A 23,387-nucleotide genomic window follows, 5' to 3' on the forward strand; every position below is an offset into this window, starting at 1 on the left:
AACTTCAGTACAGTTGCTCATCAAAGGTAAGTACTGTATACGTTTGCCCTAGTGCAGCAGTCATCCTTTGGCAGTTTTGAATCACTGTCCAGATGGTGTCAAACTCATGTGCAGGCTCATTGATAATTATCGGCATAGGCCCTACTGTAGTCTTTGCTGGATTCACATCAGACACACGCTGGTTAAATGCTGTCCAGCCTGGAACATGCTGGTCCTCGGTGTGAGACTGACGTGCAAGGAGCCATGACACATCTATGGCCATAGCCTCAGAGATAACCTGGGCATCCGATTCCATATACCAATCAGCTTTCACAGCTACTGGAAATGTTGCTTCGGGTTTCTGGGTGCCCATGCCTGAAGGTTGAATCTCATTGAAATGCTCTGGCACAGTTACAGATCTGCTACTGCTTGACTTGACATCAGGTGCAATGGTCTTTTCGCCAGGTATGCTTCTTCGAAAGGCAGCAGACTGTGAGGCATGAAAGGAGCCTTGACCGTCAAGGGTCTCCTCTATGATGTCAATGTTATCATTAGCATATCTGATGTATCCTTGGTAGGTAGCTTGTGCAAAATTCAGGGGTATTATTGTGTTGTTTTGCTCAACATATCTGGCCAAGACAGAGTTTGCAAGGGCAGTGTCAGCTCTTCTTACAGTTTCATAACTAACACCATGTCCTGCAGCATGCATTAGTTGCACCAAGTCCTTGGACCTTGTTGCTTGGTGAACAGTGAGAGCTAGCCCTAGTTGCTTTGGTGTCTGCTTTCTGCCACCAGATGCCAAACATACTATGTCCTGTGCTATGCTCAAAATCCTTTTGCTTTCTCCATCATCATCACCTTCGGAGGTCCCTTCAGAATCTTCAAATATGCTGTCACAATCACACAGCAGGCGTAGGAAAATGTAAAGGCTTTCAGGAACCACCTTCTGTGCACTTTCAGTATTGATGTCTCCAATATCTGAGTGTCCTGGCATTGTCTTGATGTCATTTCTCATTTTGACTGCCACTCTGTAAAGCCAACTCAAGAGTTCCTTGTCCTTTGTTTCGGCTGAGAAAGATGGAATGTGCTGGGAGGTTTCATCAGAATCTTGTATCTCACTTTGTTCTAGCTCATCTGCCATCTCTGCTAAGTTCTGAACAACAATACCTGTTTGAATTAGTGGGAAGACTAGAAGTGAATCCTGTTGATTCATGGACTGTACAAAATCTGCCCTATCTCCTAATACCCTTTTGACTTTGTTCTTGAATGCTTTGTAACTCTGTCGGTCACATTGCTCCACACAGACACTGAAGTCTCTTCTCATCATGTAACAGTATTGGTGCCAGATGGTTTTCATGGTATAGATGTCTCCTCCAGACAGCCCAGCATCCACCTCCTCGATCATTTTGTTGAAACAAACATCTGGTGGATATTCTGGGCCTTCTTCTACCACAGTTGACTCAGACTTCCTCCTGAAGGTTACATAACAAGGAAGGTGGTACTTCCCTTCAGCAGCTATTAGGTCACTTATTCCTGCCAACCGGCATCTCATAATCTTGTTCTTTTGAGCATCATTTAGTATTCTGTCTAAGGTCTCTAAAGTGGCTACATTCCTCAATTGCTTTCCTGCCTTATCCTCCTGACAGAAAATACATTTGTCCCAGGACACTGAAGCAACTGATGCTCTAGAAGAGGGGCGAATGCATGTAGATGGTTGGTCACACGAGTCCTTTGCTTCCTTTTCATGCCGATTTTTCAGTCTCTCAATATGGTTGGCATGTGTAAACTTTGAATAACAGCCCCTGTGCCATACTATGTGTTCTTTTTCATCATCAAGGTCAATACTCTGTATTCTGTCAAGTGTTGAGATGTACTCATGGTCATGGTATTTCTGTCTCGTAATCACACAGTCTTTAAAGCGTTCGAGACCAACATCTGTGGGCTTGGTTGTCTTTTCATTTTTTCTGTTGCCTTGGCAAATGAAGCATGTGCTCCAGTCGATGTCCAGTGCAACTGATTCTCTCTTCCGTCTCCCGCCTATCACAGCTACAGGTTCCATCTTCATTCATATCTGGAAAGAGACAAAGACTATGTCTACCACAACACTGAAAGCTATTTACAGCACATGCAACAAGCAATATGTTATAGTACATTGTTAACACAACAATTATGTTAAAATGATGATTCGGGCAGGACCTGAGGAAGGATACAAAGGAAAGCATCATTATTGCAATATATTATGTCTCAAAAATGTGTTGGTATCAAATGGTAGACTGCATTACCTTAACTTAACGTCATAATGTGAAATATTATATTTTATTGGCCATTTGGCAGCCATCTTGGATTTTCACTAAAGTGTGAAATTCAATTTTTATTAACACCTAATCACATAGAGTAAGTTAATTTGGACCTATCATGATGAGAAAAAGTCATACAACAATGATATTGGTTGGAATCTGGAAATATTGAAAATTGGCACGTTTTGTGATTTAGGGGGTAGGGGTAGCTGATCATGCATAAAACATATTTTCTGAGAACTTGGGTATATTCCTGAAGATTTGCTAATGAAGAGGAGGGATCTGGGCAAATTTTAAAACTTTTTTGAAAGAAATTGACCAAAGAACAACTTCACAGTATGCAATTTAGTGATTTGGAAAAATCAAAATGAAGGCGTTTTTCAGGCATATTTTTGCCTTTTTGCTTCAATAAAACCACTTATAGATATGCCATGCACCCCAATTTGGGTGAGGATTGTTGTATGACTATATGTTATAAGGTCATAACCCTAGAGACCTTTAAGACAGCCAGATATAAGTTCTAGAGCTCAAATATTAGAAAACACCAAAAATGTAGGCGGCCATTTTGAAAAATGGCCACAAATCTGGTCCAAACCATTTCCCAAGCTGGCAACAAGACTTTTTGGGTTCCTAGAGGTCTGGGCTTTCAGAAAAACATTGTTGCCAGCTTGTAACATGAGTGTACCCCTACTGTCACATTTCCTGGAAGTGCCTCCAGACTATTTGGTGGCGGAGGTAAAAACACTTCAAGGTATAATAAGAAACAAATCTACGCTACTAGATGGACTCTTGCCACAAGCAGATGCAAGTGTCGCGTGTGGGACAAATAAATAATTTATGGATGTAGGGAAGATTACCAATACTACCATTTGGTGAGTGACAGCTGACGTAAAGCAACTCGGAACCTCGATCAGGAATACGAGATTGAACTTGTCTGTACAATATGAAAGAAAATCCGAAAGATTTCTGGAGTTATGATAACTCAAAAGTAAAGAGCAGAAAAAGTATCGGGTCTCTGAAGCTGGAAGACGGAACGGAAGTCACGACAGATAAAGACAAAGCTGAAGTGTTCAACAAACTCTTCAGTAGTGTGTTGTTACGTGGTCCTCCCGGTGACTACCTGGTCTCGGTGACCCCCGGACCGTGAGAGGAACCCCACCAGAAAGATATATGATTTATACGCTTTCGTAACGCAATCAATATGAATTCCAGTCAGTAAGAAACCCCACACCAAGGATCCGGATTAATCAATAATATATTCCCAATCAATCAACAACAATCAACAATCAATCAACAATATTACTAAGATGGCCATCTCATATATTTCCCCCCTTTACCCCACTCACTGCACCCTCAATGGTCACTGTCCCTCACAATGTCTCTGGGCCCCTCCAGACCAAGGTGAAGGTCGACTTCTCCGCACACGGGCGGTTGAACGGACCCCTGGCTGACGTGCTCCAAACGTGCACGTCCCGTACCGGGAACGGCTGCTGCAGCGGACACCTCCTCGGGACGCCACCGGGGTCGGAGCCCGTGATCGCGGCCTCTGGGCTGTGAACGGCTCGCAAAGCGCACGAGGCCCAAGGTGCGACCCGTACACGCCCTCGGAGGCGTCGAGGCGAACCGTGCCGGACGCTTGGTTCCTTCGAGGAACCCACGGCAACCTGACACGTAACAGGCAATCACCCCGCGCAGGTAACTCCTCTCGCCAGACGGGCTTTTCAAACTCAGCGTTCCAAAGCAGGTAAAGATCGACTCGGCTCGCGTCGGAGTTGGTCGAGGATCAAGATGGCCGCTTCCCTCTCGACCTTGTCTTTTTTCTTCTTCCGGTTCACCATCCCATTTCCGTTCTCCTGTTATCAGGAGCGCTTCTAACCATTTAACCACAACAACCTTTAATGGAATAAACATTAATAAGCAATGACCTGAATAGTAATTCACATAAATCCGGAATCCGTAACACTCCCCCCCTTCAAGAAAGAAAGTTTGAACCCAGCGAAAACTTTCTTTGCAGGCCAACTTTGATAAACAAACAAGATAACTCACACCCCAAATCATCAGTTCCCCCGGGCACAATTATCACATCTCAAAAAACAAAGCAACAAAATTTCACAAAACCCCCAGAGATTCCAAAGGTAATTCACTCTGGACCAAGCGTCAACACTTCTAGTTTCTCTTGAATGCCGGTTAAGGGGTGGTGACCAAAACCCCAAAGTTAAACAACTCGATAGCACTTTTTCGGGAGGCCAAGCTGAGTATACACTACATGGACGCCTTAAGGAATGTGGAGTTCACGGTTAGTCCAGGGAGGAAAGTTCATTACATGGACGCCTTTAAGAACGTGGAGTTCACGGTTAGTCCGTGCAGGAAAGTTCACTACCTGGACGCCTTTAAGAACGTGGCGTTCACGGTTAGTCCGTGTAGGAGCCCAGGCTCTAGTCATTTAGGCAGTCATGAGCAGAAGGTTAGGGTGTGTGTGTGTGAACAAGACGGTCGAATCAGAAGGAAGAACAGATTTATTTACACTATTTACAATGATTTGGTAGAAGAAGGGATACAAGGCAGAACTTAAGCAGTCTTACTTATTCCCCAGACAATGGGCCCAGATTGTCAACAATGTCTCCAGACAAACGGCTCCGCCGTATATAGTGCTTCAACTTCTCCAGACTCCTAACAGTTACGGTGGGACCACTTGACCCAGTAGTCACCTGACTGGCGGTCTCCGTCTCGGCCAGTGCTCTGACCATCATTCTTTCGGGGGATGCCGTAACTCTGGGAGCCTCCATAGTAATATCAGCTGCTGCCAACACCAAAACTACCGCCAAGTTGTCCTCTTCTGTAGACCTCTCGACGCCTATGAAATGCCTTCCCTACTGTTATGGTCTGACTCTCGAAATCCTTACCATTCCAATTCTTCTCTGCCTCTCTGGCGTCTTTTGTGCTTGCAAACGTGACAAAGCCGAACCCTCTTGACTGTTGAGTTTCCCTGTCTTTTACCAACCGCACTTCCACCAGCGGCCCATATCTGTTGAAGACAGAGGTCAGAACTTCTTCCTCTGTTTTGAAGTTCAGTCCCCCTACAAATAACTTGGTACTTTTGTCGCCCTCCCGAGCTGGTGTGGTGTTATTTTCCCTGCTGGGCTCTTTACCAACCCTCGGGTTACCATAAACTTGACCCCCGGCCAAATCATTCCCGATAACCACAGATACTCCCTCTACAGGAAGCATGACTACTGGCTTGTAAACTTGTAAACAGTGACTACTGGCTTGTAAACTGATGGTGACCGGTCTTGACACCAAATCGGATTCCAAATGGATGACATGAAGTGGGGCACTAACACAGCCACCGATCCCTTGTAACCGAACCCTATCACCAGTTGCTGTAATCTTTGACAATGGCAAAATGCCTTCAAGCATTAAGGATTGATGGGCTCCTGTGTCCCTCAATACCCTAACAGGTCTTGGGTTAGTCAAGTCTCCCTCTAGTGAGACAAACCCCTCATAAATAAATGGTTGGTAACTCTTCTGAGGGCGATTTCTTACGTTTGCCATCGCATTCGGAGTGGTACTAGTCGGACTCCGCTCTGGGTTGTCCCTTTTCATGAGGTAACAACTGGACATCAAGTGTCCAGTTTTTTGCAAAAGGCGCAAGTAGGCCTGGAGGAAAAACTCGTGGTCTGCCTCGGGCCCCCCGGGAAATAGGTTTGTCTTGGGCCCGTAGCCCCCTGATTTCGAACAGTTGGGGTATCAGAGTTGTCCCCATAATCCTCTCGAGGCCGCCACCATGTATTGTCGTTCTCCGCACCGGGTGTTCCATAACTCCCCTGCTGAAGTCTAGGCGAGGAGTTAGGTTTGTGGACCCCTATCCGGTGTGTTAAGGCATAATCATCTGCCATGGTGGCTGCGTCCCACAACTTTGGTACTTTCTTTTCCTGCAGGTACACTTTGATGTCCTCGTGGACACACTGTTGAAATTCCTCCACCAGGATCAAGTCACGCAATGCTTCGAAGTCTTTCCCGACTCCTTTTGACTCACACCACCGATCAAACATGTTTTCTTTCACTCTGGCAAACTCCACATGGGTCTCACTCTCCCTCTTTCTGGCATTCCTGAATTTTTGCCGGTAAGCTTCAGGAACCAACTCATAGGCTTTGAGGATGTGCTTCTTCAATACCTCATAATCTGCACATTGGTCCATTGGTAGCGCCGAATAAATATCTTGAGCTTTACCCACCAGCACACTTTGCACTAGTATGGTCCAGGCCTCCTCCGGCCAGTTTAACTGTCGAGCCACTTTCTCAAAGTGTGGAAAACATTTAGCGACTTCCTTTTCACTGAAGGGTGGAACCAGCCTCACATGTCTGCCCACATCCCAGGTGTTCTGGCTAGGTGTCGGCCCCGTCAGCAAGGGTGGTACCTCTCCCCGTTCTCTCATTAACTCCAGCTCCTTGAATTTAATTTCTTGCTGAAGCGCCATGTCACGTTCCTTTAATTCCCTTTCGGCTTTTCTCTCCTCTGCTTCGAGTTCCCTTGCAGCTCTCCTCTCCTCTGCTTTTCTCCCTTCTAACCTTTCCTGGAGTTCTCGTTCCACTCTCCTTTCCTCTGCTTGTTTCTCTTCTCTCCTCTCTTCTGCTTTCCTTTCCTCTGTTTTCATCCTTTCTAACCGTTCCTGGAGTTCTCGTTCCACTCTCCTTTCTTCTTCTGCTCTTTCCTTTTCTGCTTTCCTTTCTTCTTCTGCTCTTTCCTTTTCTGCTTTCCTTTCTTCTTCTGCTCTTTCCTTTTCTGCTTTCCTTTCTTCTTCTGCTCTTTCCTTTTCTACGTTCCTTTCTTCTTCTGCTCTTTCCTTTTCTGCTTTCCTTTCTTCTTCTGCTCTTTCCTTTTCCGCTTTCCTTTCTTCTTCTTTGATCCGTTCCTGGCTCCGTAATTGCAACTCCAGTTTCCGGAGCTCAACGTCTTCTGGTTCTTCGGGTAGCCACTCCCAGGCTAACTCGTCCCATGTTCCTAATCCCACCATAGATTGTATCACCGCGGTCTGCAACTCTGCCTTCCTCAAATTAGTTCGGACCTCCAAGTTAAAATGTTTGGCCAATTTCAAGAGGTCCGATTTTAGTAACGCTCGGAACTGTGCCTCACTCGGGGTTACCGCAAAGTTCTGTGCCACAAACGCCATGGTGACTATCGTTAACACCTGTTAACCTTCACCCAAGACTTTACCACAATTTCTCAAAAATTTACCAATTAATAATTAATTAATTAATTTTAATTAATAAAAATATTATTTTATTATTTGATACAATTTTAGATCCCGGACGAGCCCCCAATTCTGTTACGTGGTCCTCCCGGTGACTACCTGGTCTCGGTGACCCCCGGACCGTGAGAGGAACCCCGCCAGAAAGATATATGATTTATACGCTTTCGTAACGCAATCAATATGAATTCCAGTCAGTAAGAAACCCCACACCAAGGATCCGGATTAATCAATAATATATTCCCAATCAATCAACAACAATCAACAATCAATCAACAATATTACTAAGATGGCCATCTCATATATTTCCCCCCTTTACCCCACTCACTGCACCCTCAATGGTCACTGTCCCTCACAATGTCTCTGGGCCCCTCCAGACCAAGGTGAAGGTCGACTTCTCCGCACACGGGCGGTTGAACGGACCCCTGGCTGACGTGCTCCAAACGTGCATGTCTCGTACCGGGAACGGCTGCTGCAGCGGACACCTCCTCGGGACGCCACCGGGGTCGGAGCCCATGATCGCGGCCTCTGGGCTGTGAACGGCTCGCAAAGCGCGCGAGGCCCAAGGTGCGACCCGTACACGCCCTCGGAGGCATTGAGGCGAACCGTGCCGGACGCTTGGTTCCTTCCAGGAACCCACGGCAACCTGACACGTAACAGGCAATCACCCCGCGCAGGTAACTCCTCTCGCCAGACGGGCTTTTCAAACTCAGCGTTCCAAAGCAGATAAAGATCGACTCGGCTCGCGTCGGAGCTGGTCGAGGATCAAGATGGCCGCTTCTCTCTCGACCTTGTCTTTTTTCTTCTTCCGGTTCACCATCCCGTTTCCGGTCTCCTGTTATCAGGAGCGCTTCTAACCATTTAACCACAACAACCTTTAATGGAATAAACATTAATAAGCAATGACCTGAATTGTAATTCACATAAATCCGGAATCCGTAACAGTGTTCACCAATGAAGACTTCAGGGGAGTGCTTCTGCCAAATTGGCAGTTCAACGGGGAACACCAACAACAGGCATTTTAAGGCCATTTTCCCTGCAAGAGCGGGGGTTAGCCTTGCGGTCCCCATGACAGTTCTCCATTTTGCCCTATTTTCTGCATCTCCGCTTGTTAACCCCCTTGCCCGCATTTCTTCTTCGACCATCTTTAGCCAAGTCTTTCTCGGTCTTCCCCGTCCTCTACTTCCTTCTACATGCATTCCCATCACTCTTTTCAACCAGTCACTTTCATCCTTCCTCAACACATGACCAAACCATCTCAACCTGTTTCTATTCACAGCATCCATCACAGGCTCTATTCCCAACATCTTTCACAATTCATCATTTGTCTTCCTCTCTCTCAACGATACTCCACACATCCACCGAACCATTCGCATTTCCACCCTTTCCAGCCTTCGTTGCTGCTCTACGTTCATTACCCATGTCTCACTCCCATAAATCATAACACTTCTCACACATGCAGCATACACCTTTCCCTTCAGCTTCAATGACACTCCCCTCCTCGTCAGCACGACACTCAGTTCCCGAAACTTCTTCCATGCACATCTCACTCGAGCAACCGTTGCCGAGTCTGATCCACCTTCTCCATTCAGCATGTCTCCAAGGTAACAAAATGTTTTCAAACCTTCCAGCTTCAGGCCATCTCCAAGATCCAACTCAACATTTCCTCCATCTGCAGCTCCCTCTGTGCACACCTTACACTTGAATGTAGCTGCTACACTGGTTAATGACCCTCTCAAGCCACGACATTTTTGATGAACCCACTCAGCGCACATTGTACATTGAATCGAATTCACTCCGACACCCCTCCTGCACACAGCACACGTCCACTTCCCAGTTCTTTCCACCTCACCACATGCTTTACCACTTGCCATCACCTTCGTTTTTCCGATATTCACCTTCAGACCTTTTGTCTCCATACATTCCTTCCACTTGTTCATCTTCTCCTTCAGTCCATCCATACTTTCTGCAATCAACACCAGATCATCTGCATACAACAACTCCCACTTGCCATCAGCTTCGTTTTTCCGATATTCACCTTCAGACCTTTTGTCTCCATACATTCCTTCCACTTGTTCATCTTCTCCTTCAGTCCATCCATACTTTCTGCAATCAACACCAGATCATCTGCATACAACAACTCCCACGGTAAACCCTCCTTTACGTTCTGAGCCAGCACCTCCATCACAGCTACAAATAGTAGTGGACTTAGTACCGATCCCTGATGCACTCCCACCTTCACCTCAAACTCACCACTGTTCCCGTCCTTCGTCCTTATAGCTGTGCGCACTCTTTTGTACATTGCCATCACAACTCTGATCAACCATTCCTCCACTCCTAACTTCCTCAATGCCCATGTCACTACTTCACGTGGAACCCTATCGAATGCTTTCTCCAGATCAACAAACCCAAGAAACAACTTCTTCCTCTTCTCCATCTACTTCTCCTGCAACTACCTCACAATAAAAAGCACGTCTGTCGTTCCTCTTCCTGGCATAAATCCAAACTGCATTTCGTCAATCTTCACTTTCTTCCTTATCCTCCTCTCCAACACCCTTTCCAATACCTTCATTCCATGCTCCAATAACTTTATCGCTCGATACGAGCCACAGTCCAGAGGGTCACCTTTTCCCTTGTATAGAGGGACGAGGGTACTCAGTTCCCAATCCACTGGAATGCGGCCTTCTTTCACCACCAGATTGCAGATCTCTGTCATTCTCTTCACACCCCAATTTCCCGCTGCCTTCAACATATCTCCCACAACTCCCGTCGGCCCTCCCGCTTTTCTACTCTTCATTGCTTTTATCGCTTCCTCAACTTCCTTCTCGGTTATCTTCTCTGCCGGTCCTAAAACTGGGTTACTCTCTATGTGCCATCCCATTCATTCTCTGCATTCAACAGTATTTCCATATATCTCTTCCATCTTCCTTTAATTCCATCTGGGTCCACAACGATTTGTCCCACTTCATCCTTCAAGCAACTCACCCCCATCACATCACACCTCTCTTTCGCTATCTGCTTTGCAATCCTGAATACCGCTCTACGGAATCCAAGCGTTCTCCGAACATTTTCCTACATGCCTCCTGTGCCTTTGCTACCTCTTTCTTTGCAGCCTTCTTGGCTGCCTTATAACTTTCATGCTCTGCCTTTTCTGCCACCATACCCTTCGCCTTCTGCCACTCATTGAACTTCTTCCTCTTCTCGTCAATCTTCTTTCCAACTTCATCATCCCACCACCATGTTTCCGAGTGCCTCAGTGGTCCTTTTGTCCATCCACATACCTCACCAACGGCTCCCAACAGACTAGCTTTCATTGACATCCAACCACTTTCAAGCTCGACCACATCATCCTCCACCATACTCAGCCTCTCTTTGAATGCCTCCCTCACTGTCACCTCTTTCAACCTCCACACCTTCATTCTCGGTTGGTACTTCACCCGCCGAGCTCTCCTCGCACCTTTCACCCTTATGTCGCAGACAACCAAGTGGTGCTGTGAAACAGCCTCCTCCCCCGGGATCACCTTTGTGTCCCGGAGGTGCCCCCTACCTCGCCTACGCACCAGCAGGTAGTCAACGGTTGTCGTCGACCCACCTGACGTGTTTGTAACAAGCTTATTATCCTCTTTCTGGAACTGAGTATTACAAATCAACACATCAGCTCCATCAGCAAACTCCAAAATCCTTTCACCTTCTCCATTTCTCACACCATATCCGTAACCCCCATGAACTCCCTCAAAACCGTCCATATTCCTTCCCACATGTCCATTTAGGTCTCCTCCTACCACAACAACTTCCTCATCTTTCACGTTTTCCATCAGCTTCTCTATAGCACACCAGAACTTGTCCTTCTCTTCATCGCTCCGACCAACCTGCGGAGCATATCCCAAGATGATGTTCACCAAGAGCTTTCCAATCATCATTTTCACCATCATCAACCTTTCACTCACTAGTCACACTCACCACACTGTCTACAAACTCCTCAGAAAACAGGACACCAACACCAATCACGCCCTCCGGGCACCCTTGCCACACAAACTTGTATTTCTGTCCCTGCCTACCCTTCACCATTCTCACACCACTTCCCTTCCATCTCGTCTCCTGCACACAACATATGTCCACTCTTCTTCTGACCAATACTTCCACCACTTCTCCTGATCTCCCTGTCATAGTCCCTACATTCCATGTCCCAAATCTCAGAAACCGATCTCCACGTCGGGCATCAGACGTTTCGTCGTCATAAATGGAATGATTTCCACCCTTGCTTCGATCGGGTTCCCACCTTGAGTTTTGACGAGAGGGAGTGGGGTCCCCCACGGGGTACTTCGGGCTGTACCCTGCTTATATGTAGTCGTAATTGTCATGGTTCTCTTTTTGAGGCAATGTTTTTATGGCCGGATGCCCTTCCTGACGCCAACCCTTTTAGTCGCCTCTTACGACACGCAGGGATACGGTGTACCTATTCTAAACCGGGGTACACACCGGGCAATGTTTCAATGGGGAACACCAAGAAAACATAAACATTACACCAAAGATGGTGAAAGAGAAACTCCAACTGTTAAGTGCATGCAAGTAAGCAGGGCCTGATGGATTTCATCCTAGAGTCCTAAAGGAGTTAGCTCTTGTTTTATCCACTCCACTGGCAATTATCTTTAAGAAATCGTTGTATGAGGGAATACTTCCGGACGATTGGGAAAAAGCCAATGTAATCCCAATCCTTAAGAAAGGAAATCGCCGACTGCCAGAGAATTACAGGCCAATAAGCCTAACCTCAGTAGTAGGTAAAACCATGGAATCTATTGTGAGGGATGTAGTGCTGCATCATGTCATCAATAACAACCTGAAAACCTAACCTCCCTCAAGGGAGAATAAGTAAAAGTTACACAGGAGGTGAAGGACCTTGGTGTTGTTATAGACAACGAGGTAACTTTCCACAGACATGTAGCTGTATCTGTCAACAAGGCCAATCAGATGTTGGGTCTTATCAAGAGGATTTTTTCTAGCTTCACAAAGGAAACTTTCCCACTCCTCTTCAACTCCATGGTCCGTCCTCTCCGACAATATGGAAATGTAATTTGGCATCCAAGATTTAAAGCCGACGCCGATAAGACAGAGAGGGTGCAATGGAGAGCGACAAAGCTCATACCAGAACCTAGTCAACTTGCTTATCAGGAAAGACTCAGACAACTGGGCATGTTCTCCCTTCACTACAGGCGACAACGAGGAGACTTGATTGAAGTTTACAAGATCATCAAAGGCTTGGTAGTCGTGGATCCCGAGCACTTCTTTGTTCCAACGATCTATCATGCAACTAGTGGCCATACCCTGAAGTTGTTTAAGGAGAGGAGTTATGCACAGCTCTACGAAATAACTGTTTCAGTCAAAGAGTAACTGAGAAATGGAATAGCCTTCCTCAGTTAGTGGTAACTGCACCATCACTTCAATTATTTAAGAGCAGGTTGGACAATCATTGGTCCTCCTCTCATCTAATATTACCCTGATTTCCCAACAAACATGCACACCTCACAATAAATTATGTTCAATTTATGTCAAGTAGTGGGACATATACAAACCCCATCGATGGAATGATTGGAAGTTTAAACAGGATTACCTTTTACTTCCATATAATAGTGATGATGATGGTGCTTGGTACAGATCATCTACATGATATACACTACCGGTCAAAAGTTTTAAAACGCCTCAATTTTTCGCAGTTTTTTTTTTTAAGTTTTAAAAGTTTTAAAAGTTTTCGCAGTTTCGCAGCCTCAATAGTTCGCAATTTTCGCAGTTTAATGTCTCAGTGTACTCTGAAATTAAGCATAGAACAAATAAACAATTGGAGATAAAAAAAAGAAATCAAAGAATCATTTTGTTTAACAAAATTTAATTTAAAATTTTAACTCGGCAAAGTAGCCACCTTTTGCAGATATATTTCTTTGCTGATGACTCCACTCTCTGCCGCTCCATTCCTCATCCCTCAGATCGGCAGTCCGCAGCCTCCTCACTCTCTGCAGACCTGGACAAAATCACAGACTGGGCAAACAAGTGGAACATGTCTTTCAATCCTGACAAATCTCACACTCTTACGATGTCTCTCCGAAAAGACCGACTGGACAACCCTCCCATCTACTTTCTGAATAATCCTCTCCAAGAAGTTCTGTCACTCAAGCTTTTGGATCTCACTATCTGCCATGATCTTTCCTGGGAAAACCACATTTCCAAGCTGGCCTCCAAAGCCAGTCGCCGACTGGGCATCCTCCGTCGTGCGAAGTCCTTCCTTGGCACACCTGAGCTCCTCACCACATACAAGGCTTTCATCCGCAGCTCAATGGAGTACTGCTCTCCCATCTGGGCTGGTGCTCCTGCCTCACACCTAGCTCGTCTTCACGCTGTTGAAACCAAAGCGTTCAGAATCATTGGAATCTCCCGCGATAACGCTATCTCCGAGGGCCTTTCACTTAATCACCGCAGGCAGGTTGGTGGTCTTTCCGTCTTCTACCGACTCCTCTCCGGCCTTTCTCCCCCAGCTCTCTCTGGGCTCTGTCCCCCAAATATTCCTGCAGGTCGCACAAGATCTGCCTGCAACCCTCTTATGGTTAAACTGCCAAAATCAAGACTCTCTGCTCACCTTCACTCCTTCATTCCTCTTTTGTCCCAACTCTGGAACAAACTCCCTCACTCTCTTCAATCCCACTCCTCCCTCCAGGTCTTTAAAACGGCTGTTCACCACCATCTCTTATCTTCCCCAATCCAAAACCTTGATCTTTTCTACCCCTGCTAATTTCACCCCAAATCCACTTTTTTGAGGTGACTTTTGACTTATTTCCTGGAAGTCCTTGGTGTCCTTGCGTTTTATACCTATCCTGCCTCCCCCCAGGCCCTCTCCCTCCAAAAACATCTCCCGATGTCCCTGCTCTCAAATGTTGTGTTTGTGTGCTTCCTCCCCCTCTCTCCCCATCTTGTCGACCGCTCCCCTTTTTATATACTTTGTTTGCTTGTTTGTTTGATTTGTTTGTTTGATAAATATTAGCTCTTTCACGAGCCTCGACTCTGTATACAAAAAAAAAAAAAAAAAAAAAAAAAAAAAAAAACGCACTCGTGGCATTCTTTCTACAATGGAAATCAAATATTGTTTGGGAAGTTCTTCCCAACACTGTTGCAGAAGTTCCCACAAATGTGTTGCAGTTGTAAGTTGCTTTGCTTTCACCCTTCTGTCCAGTTCATTCCAAACCAGCTCGATGGGGTTTAAGTCTGGAGACTGTGCTGACCATTCCATGATTTGAAGCCGACCGTCTTGTTATTTTCCTCAAAGGTAGTTTTGACATATTGTAGGTCTTTCCTTTTGAGAAATTGCAAAGAAAGCCAAGGTGTCAGTGAGTACAGTTTCCTACACCATCAAAAGGCACTTGGAAACTGGAGGAAACTCTGACAGGAAGAGGTCTGGTAGACCCAAAGCCACAACAGAATCAGAAGACAAGTTTCTGAGAGTCAACTGTTTGCGTGATAGGCCGCTCACAGGACAACTTCAAGCACAGCTTAACACTGGTCGAAGTCAGCAAGTCTCGGTTTCAACTGTGAAGAGAAGACTTTGAGCTGCAGGTTTGACAGGTCGAGTGGTAGTAAGAAAGCTATTGCTAAGATGGCAAAATAAGAAAAAGAGGCTTGCCTGGGCCATGAAGCACCGCCAGTGGACTACTGAAGACTGGAAGAAGGTCTTATGGACTGATTAATCAAAATTTGAAATCTTTGGTTCATCACGCTGGGTTTTTGTACGCCGTCGAGTAGGCAAAAGTATGGTTCCTCAGTGTGTGACACCAACTATCAAACATGGAGAAGGAAGCGTGATGGTCTGGGGCTCTTTTGCTGGATCCAGAGTCGGCGACTTGCACAGAGTGATTGGCACCCTGAACCAAAAGGGCTACCACAGCATTTTGCAGCGCCATGCAATGCCCTCTGTTATATGCCTAGTTGGTCAGGGGTTCATCCTACAGCAAGATAATGACCCTAAACACACCTCCAGGCTGTGTGAAAACTACCTTCGAGGAAAAGAACAAGACGGTAGGCTTCAATTCATGGAATGGCCAGCACAGTCTCCAGACTTAAACCCCATCGAGCTGGTTTGGGATGAACTGGACAGAAGGGTGAAAGCAAAGCAACCTACAAGTGCAACACATTTGTGGGAACTTCTCCAACAGTGTTGGGAAGAACTTCCCGAACAATATTTGATTTCCATTGTAGAAAGAAAAATTTGTAATTGTTGCCCTGGTGTTGGGCTAGCGGCTAGGGTGCCGGCTTAGGATCCTAGGATCCTGGGTTCGAATCCCGGTCGATCGCTGAATTAACGCCAGGGGGGTTGACTCAGCCTGTCATCCTTCCGAGGTCGGCTAATTGAGTACCAGTTCACTGGTAATTCCCTGTTTGTCGTTAAAAGGCGGCAAAAAGGGTTGGCGTCAGGAAGGGCATCCGGCCGTAAAACATTGCTTCAAAAAGGGGACCAAAAAACAACAACAACCACGGTTCCCGAAAAAGGCCAACCCCCGCTTTGTGGGGAAAAATGGCCTCTAAAGGTGGTTATATATATATATATAAAGAATGCCACGAGTGTGTTCGGCGGTTTTATCTGCAAAAGGTGGCTGCTTTGTTGAGTCAAAAATTTTAATTAAATTTTGTTAAACAAAATGATTCTATGATTTCTTTTTTATCTCCAATTGTTTATTTGTTCTATGCTTAATTTCAGAGTACATTGAGACATTAAACTGCGTAAATTTCAATAAAAACTGGAAAAATTGAGGTGTTCTAAAACTTTTGACCGGTGGTGTAGGATTATGTATTTATTGAAGGTGGTGCTGTAATGACAACTAATCATGGAGTGCTCGTTAGCTGAAGAGCTGCTGCAACCCAAACTGTCCTTTTATTCTCTCCAACTGCTTATCTTGGTGATGCAAATTGTTGCTGATGGCCATCCAATGAAAATGAAGCTGATAGTCTCCTCCCATGACATTTTTTGATTGGGTCTGAATTTGAGTCTCGTGGAAGAGGTAGAACACAGAACGGACAAGAACATAACAGAACAAGGAGAATCTAGCAGAAAGAGGGGAAACACTGATAGCAGGGTGGAGGGACATAACAGAGTTACACTTGGAGGAAGAATGTGGTGGGGGAGAATGACATGTGGGGTGAACAAGCTTGGATGCAAGCTCAAATACAGCAAGATGAGGAAGAGAAAGCTGGGGATGAAACAAAAATGGGGATGAAACAGAATTCTCTGGCATACGTCATAATTACCATTAAAAGATTCTGCGGGCGGAGGCGCTCCTATGCTGAAAATTTCCTGTCAATCGGTCCAACGACTGCAGGGAAGATGATTTTTAAAGGAAATATATCCGAAAAATGGCAGTGGCTCAATCATTTCATGGCCTGAGAAGAAAAAATGTAGTTTCCACATTTTTTGGGAGGGATATCAGGGGTAGACAAGATCATTGGTTGGAATGGAGGATGATGTGAATTGGCGGTGTACTGCCATCTTGAATCACTCGTGGGAAGAGTGAGATTGAACTGATTTGCAGAGTCAATCCCACAGGTGGGTGAAAGGGGTAACAAAGGAGTGCGGGTGAGCAGTCAGCCTGGATTTTGGAAACCCAACAATGAAAGGCCATATGTGTCTTAGAGGGCCTGGGAGAGAGGTGGGCAAGGGGGGGAGAAAGACCTGACGAGCAACATTTGAAAGCAGGTTATCAACATGTCTGCAATGAAAAGGTAACAGTTGCTTGTGGCCTCTCCTGGAAAATGGCAATGATGCTAATTATTTTACGATTTCACAAGACCTTTTGATTTCACGGAAATCTCGTTTGTAGAATTTTATTGACCTCCCACCCCCTTAGTGTTAAAAGTTTTGCTTTGTATCTATCAGATGTTGACAAACTGCCGCTGCAACGTTTATCGACATGTGAGATGTCATTGGTAACGGAATTATCTTTGTGTGTCTTGTGCTCCAGCTCGGCCCAAATGTGACTGTCGGTCCCAACGTGATTGTTGGACCCGGTGTGAGAATCAAGGAGTCGATTATCCTGCAGGGCTCCTGCTTACAGGTACATATTTCACACAACCACGATATCTAATTTGTGTTGGAAGAGTACCAGTTTTTATGATCGTCTGCCTTCACCCAGGACAACTGCTGCATCCTCAACGCCATTGTGGGCTGGAACAGCACGGTGGGACGCTGGGCCAGGGTCGAAGGAACCCCCAGTGACCCAAACCCCAATGACCCCTTTGCCAAGATAAACAGCGAGACGTTGTTCAACCCAGATGGACGTCTTAACCCATCCATCACCATCCTGGGTGAGAACCTCTACATAACCTCGGTGTTTTACCCTACTCCCCTTGTCATTTGAAATTGCTCACTGTACTGTCAGCTGGAGAGCCTTTTGGTGCAGACGCTCAGGATACCGAACATATAATGAGGACCAAAAAGGATATTATCATTATAAATAACTTGTATCGGTTAGAGAAATCTCATGTATCTCAGTTATAACTTCACAGCACCCAGTGCTCCATCATTGTGCTATTTACATGGGCGAGGTGTATGCCAGGTGTACGCGTGATGTATTTTTAAGCTTTTCGTGAGGGCATGCTAACGATGGACAACGTGGTTGTCTTGCTCTTCTCATTGTTGATAAATTACCCGACTACAAGATGGACGAAACAAGTCTTTCGATGACAACTGACCATACAATATGATGGCAATCGTTTGTCAACAGCATGATATTGGAGCGCTCATTGGAAATTGATATCCGGAGCACAAATTGTGACTCTTGGCTTAAGCAGCGTTTTGGGGCTGTTTTCGACCAGCGAATGAGTTCAAAGAGCAAAATCTTTGGAAGGAGACATCGTCGAGTATGTGTGAACCCTTAATCGAGACAAAACATAAACCCATCACGTGGGGTCATTATCTTGCTGTTAACTGGGCAATGCCAAGGCTCAGTGAAACCTGGCATCCTAGGTAGGCATTTTACCCTCAATTAAATAATTTATTGGACTTTGTCTCTACTGCGTTTCCACCGAAATGTCCTGCTCTGTATCGTTTCTGAGCTCCATTTCTAAATGCTGAAGAATCACTTGAAAACCTTTTAAAATTATTGGATGCAGATCCAGATCTTCATCAAAATCTAATCGGTTTGTCCTTGTCATGCACCCAACCTGTCCACTAAATTTGGCTGAGTCCATCCCTAACTTTTTGAGATATCCTGCTCACATACAGACAAGCAAACAGACAGATAGACAGGGGTGGAAACATAACCTCCGTCCTTTGGTGGCGGAGGTAATAATCTGACCAAATGTGCCTTGCCCTAAATACCAGCACTTTCATGCAATAACTTTTATCCTGAAGTTATGGGTCTGACATGATAGTCAACCAATACGTGGTACCACCAATTATTTGTCATGTGAGACTACCAGAGAGCTCGAAGTCAATTGTCCCTATGTATATATGTGTATGTATATGTATATATGTGTATGTATATGTATACGAGGTGTGTTCAAAAAGTATGCGTCCTTAGTTTGTCGTGAATTTTTTCCCACCTGCAGAAGCTGTCATTCGACGGCAGACCGCCGATGAGTGAGGAAGTGTAAGTGAGCGCCGTCGGATTTTCGTTTTTGACAAAATGACGGAAAAACTTGAACAACGCTACTGCATCAAATTTTGTGTAAAGCTTGGCGATTCCCAAGTGGAAACGATCCGCAAGATTCAACAGGCCTTCGGGGACGAAGCAATGAGCACCACACAGATAAAGGAGTGGTACAACCGCTTCAAAGACGGCCGCACATCAGTGGAGAGTGAAGCACGTTCGGGTAGGCCCTCAACATCCCGAAATGAGATCGTCATTGACCAATTGAGGACCCTGGTGATGCAGGATCGTCGAATCACGATCAGAGAACTTGCAGACGAGGTGGGCGTCAGCATTGGATCCGTTCATTCCATTATGAAGGAGGATTTGGGCTTCAGGAGAATCTCAGCGAAGTTCGTACCAAAGCTGCTAACGATTGAGCAGAAGCAACTCCGTTTGGAGATCGCACAGGACATGCTGGAGACTGTGAACAGCGATCCCAGCTTCCTCAACACAGTGATCACTGGCAATGAGTCCTGGGTTTATGGGTACGACCCAGAAACCAAGTTGCAGTCATCACAATGGAAGCATCCAACATCCCCGAGGCCAAAAAAAGCAAGGCAGGTCCGCAGCAATGTCAAAGTCATGCTGACCGTCTTCTTCGACTCCAGTGGCGTGGTTCATCACGAGTACGCACCACACGGCACAACCATCACCAAGGAGTATTACCAAGAGGTTCTGCGTCGCCTTCGTGATGCTGTGCGACGCAAACGGCCGGACCTGTGGGCAGCGGGCAATTGGCAGCTCCATCACGATAACGCACCCGCCCATTCTTCACATTTGATACAGAGTTTCTTGGCCAAACACAACACACCTGTGCTTCGTCAGGCTCCCTACTCTCCCGACATGGCTCCGTGTGACTTCTGGCTTTTCTCCAAGCTGAAAATGCCCCTGAAAGGGACCAGATTTCAGTCCAGATAAGACATCATGCGGAATGCGACAGACCAGCTGCGCGCCATCCCAAAAGAGGCGTTCCAGCGCTGCTTCCGACAGTGGCAGAACCGTTGGGAGAAGTGTGTGGCAGCCCAAGGGGACTACTTTGAAGGAGATTAGTGTAAGTTTGTTGTATCTGGATACGAGTATTTTTTATGAACAAAGGTCGGATACTTTTTGAACACACCTCGTATATGTGTATGTATGTATGTATGTATATATATATATATATATATATATATATATATATACATATATATATATATATATATATATATATATATATATATATATATATATTAGGGTGGTCCTCAAATGTACACCAAAAAATAAAATTGGACTTTTTTCAGGTGCTTGTTGCTAAAATTGTTCCTTATTGTGAAAAAATGAAATGTGCCAAAGATGGTTTCTATACGACTTTATTTACTACTGTCACACATGGGTTGAAAATTACAATGTTTCAGTATCGACACACAAAATTGTTTTTAATAAACTAACAATCAGATGTAATCCCAAATCAGGAAGAATGTATGACAATCATCATAAACACACAGAGTAAGAGTCCTCCAGACCATTGATTCCTCATTTATAAGTTCTGTGGTAAATTATTTCCTCCTTATCTTCTTTGCGTCGGGGAACTGATGGCGATGCCACTCAACAACTTGCAACAGGTACTGGCGCTGCTGTTCATCCTTTGTCAAGACTTGATTGTCGTCCTGTATTAATGCTACACCACGTTCTGCAAAGTCGTTGACAGTGGCAATACCGCGCAATACTTGCTGTGATGACTGAAATGATGGGTCATCGGCCCACTCACCAGGGTCCTTTTCTAGGAAATCAGTATTGACTTTGAATGCAGTAAAAATTCGCAGTGAGGCAGAAGTAACAAAATCTGCAACAGTCTTGGCAGCGATGGCTTCTTTTGCTGTAAGATCCACATGTACCCGTGGTTGAGGATTCTCTTGGCATTCTTCTTTAAGAGCAGCTACTATCATTCGCTTGACATCAAGCTCAACACTATCATCAAACAGAGCAAGTCCTGCCAGTTCTTCGCTGAGGTATCACAAGTGATTGGAAAGCTTTTTGCTGGTGGCTTTGGCAATCACTGAATCAGGATAGAAAATGAGTGCTTTTAAGAGAGCTAGGTCTCCAGCAGGAGCACCAATGGCAGATGGAGCGCTGAACCAGGCTTTGGTATACACTGCTCCAACAAATGCTGTAAAACGCTTTATGCCAGTGAGTTCCTTTGGGGTCAGTCGAAACTGATCACGGAACAAGTAGATCTTGATTCCATAAATCACACAGGCCATCCATCTTGCCCGATGCATGGCTCCTGGCTGCATGAACCTGAATCCTCTCGGAGGACGCTCACCAAACAGAATAATAGTCAACTCAAGAAGTTCACGGTAGTCATCTCGTAGTTGGCCCAATTCCAGTTTCTGGATGCAGAATGAAACGACATCTCCTTTGCAACTTTAAAATACACCTGAAACTACAGAGTCCAGGTCATCAGGCATCATTGGCTTAAACTTGCTTTGGTCAATGGAATTCCAGTTTGACTGGAAATGCTTGAAGACGGCTATCTCAGGTCCTTTTGATGGACCAAGAAATGGTTTGAATGCTGCCATTGCTGCCTCTACCACTAGTTCCAGAATGTGATGCCGGCATGCAAAATGTAATCGTGGTCGTCCAAGCTTTTGCTGCAAAATAGTGCACCCACCAAGTGCTGAACCAGTGTTGCTGACTGTCGTGTAAAAGCTCATACCTGCCACCATGTCTTGCAAATGCCATTCTTCTAGGCATTGCATAACAGCAGCAGCTGTTGCTAGTCCAGTTCCTGCTGGCAGCTTTGGCACACCCAGAAGCTTTCCAGTTCCTTGTGGGTCACTGACAATGACAGGAAGGCGATCAACTTTTTTAGTCCCATCGTCTGGAAGGAGCTTGCCATCCCAATGAACCACCAGACTTGTGTTTGGAGCATAGGATGCCTGGATGTCACCTGCAATTGTCTTCCGTTGGATCCGCCTGGATTTCCTGATCGATGTGTGGTTGATGGCCAACTCTGAAGGGTCGTGTCCCAGAGCAGAAGCTGCTGCTGACAAGATGTGAACAGCTGATCGATCGCTAACCTTTCTCTGTCTCACCGAAACCTGGCAACAACCTCTGGACTACTACACACTCAACCTCACCACACCCAATGGATATTCCTACGTCAATAAACCACGCTCGGAGGGCCGAGGTGGTGGAATTGCCGTTATCCACCGTCAAGACATCAAGACCAACCTCATCTCCATCTCATCTGCTCCATCATTTGAACACCTGGCTTTAAAACTCTCTGGTCACACGCAGTCAGTCATGGCTGTCGTCTACCGCCCTCCCAAACCACACCCATCATTCCTGTCTGACTTCTCCTACTTTCTGACCCAGCTATGTTCCCTCTCCCCCTCAATCCTCCTCCTTGGTGATTTCAATATCCACATGGACTCCACTGACTCCACAATAACCACTGACTTCACTGATTTACTCACCTGCTTTAACCTCACTCAACATGTCGACTTTCCTACCCATATCCGTGGTCACATTTTGGACCTTGTCTGCTCCACTGGATTAAATTTGCACCATCTCTATGGCTCCGACCTCACCCTCTCTGACCACTTAGCCATCACTCTGACCATCAACATCCCCGCCCCAACACCAAGGCATTATCGCACAATCAACTTCCGTAAGCTAAACGCTCTTTCACCTACCTCATTCTCATCCACCCTCTCTGAAAAAATGTCCACTTCTCCCTTCATTGACCTCCACACCCCTTCCGACCTCACTGACTACTACAACCACACTCTCTCCTCCTGCCTTGACCAGCTTGCGCCTGTAAAAACCAAAACAGTTTCTTTCACCCATTCTGCTCCCTGGTTTACCCCTGAACTCCACCTGATGAAAACTCGTGCTCGCCAACTTGAAAGACTCCGCAATAAAACGGGTCTCACAGTTCACTCCCAAGCCTACAAGGACCACATACAACACTACAAAGATGCCCTCTCCCGCACCCGCTCTGCCTACTACTCTCAAATTATCCACTCTGGCTCCGGAAACCCAAAAGCACTCTTCTCGACAATAAACAAACTCCTCCGCCCCCTGAACACCACCACCCAGTCATTCACAGTAGACAACTGCATCTCCTTCCTCTCTTTCTTCCAACGCAAAATTGACAACATCTACAACAGCTTGACCACCGCCGCACCCGCTCCCCCTCCAACCACCTGCCCCCC

General features: G+C 45.9%; 1 protein-coding gene across 1 annotated transcript in view; it reads left to right on the forward strand.

Moving 5' to 3' along the window:
* The window catches only part of GMPPA (GDP-mannose pyrophosphorylase A), a 67,629-nt gene that overhangs the window by 33,253 nt on the left and 10,989 nt on the right, over window positions 1–23,387 (forward strand). The window contains exons 10-11 of the mRNA XM_068097786.2: window positions 17,518–17,610; window positions 17,689–17,860. Of these exons, the coding sequence (XP_067953887.1) occupies window positions 17,518–17,610; window positions 17,689–17,860 (265 nt within the window). The remainder of the gene's footprint in view (window positions 1–17,517; window positions 17,611–17,688; window positions 17,861–23,387) is intronic.

The sequence above is a fragment of the Myxine glutinosa genome, chromosome 6 (genome assembly GCF_964187855.1).
Source record: "Myxine glutinosa chromosome 6, kmMyxGlut1.1, whole genome shotgun sequence".
In the NCBI taxonomy this organism is placed as follows: Eukaryota; Metazoa; Chordata; class Myxini; order Myxiniformes; family Myxinidae; genus Myxine; species Myxine glutinosa.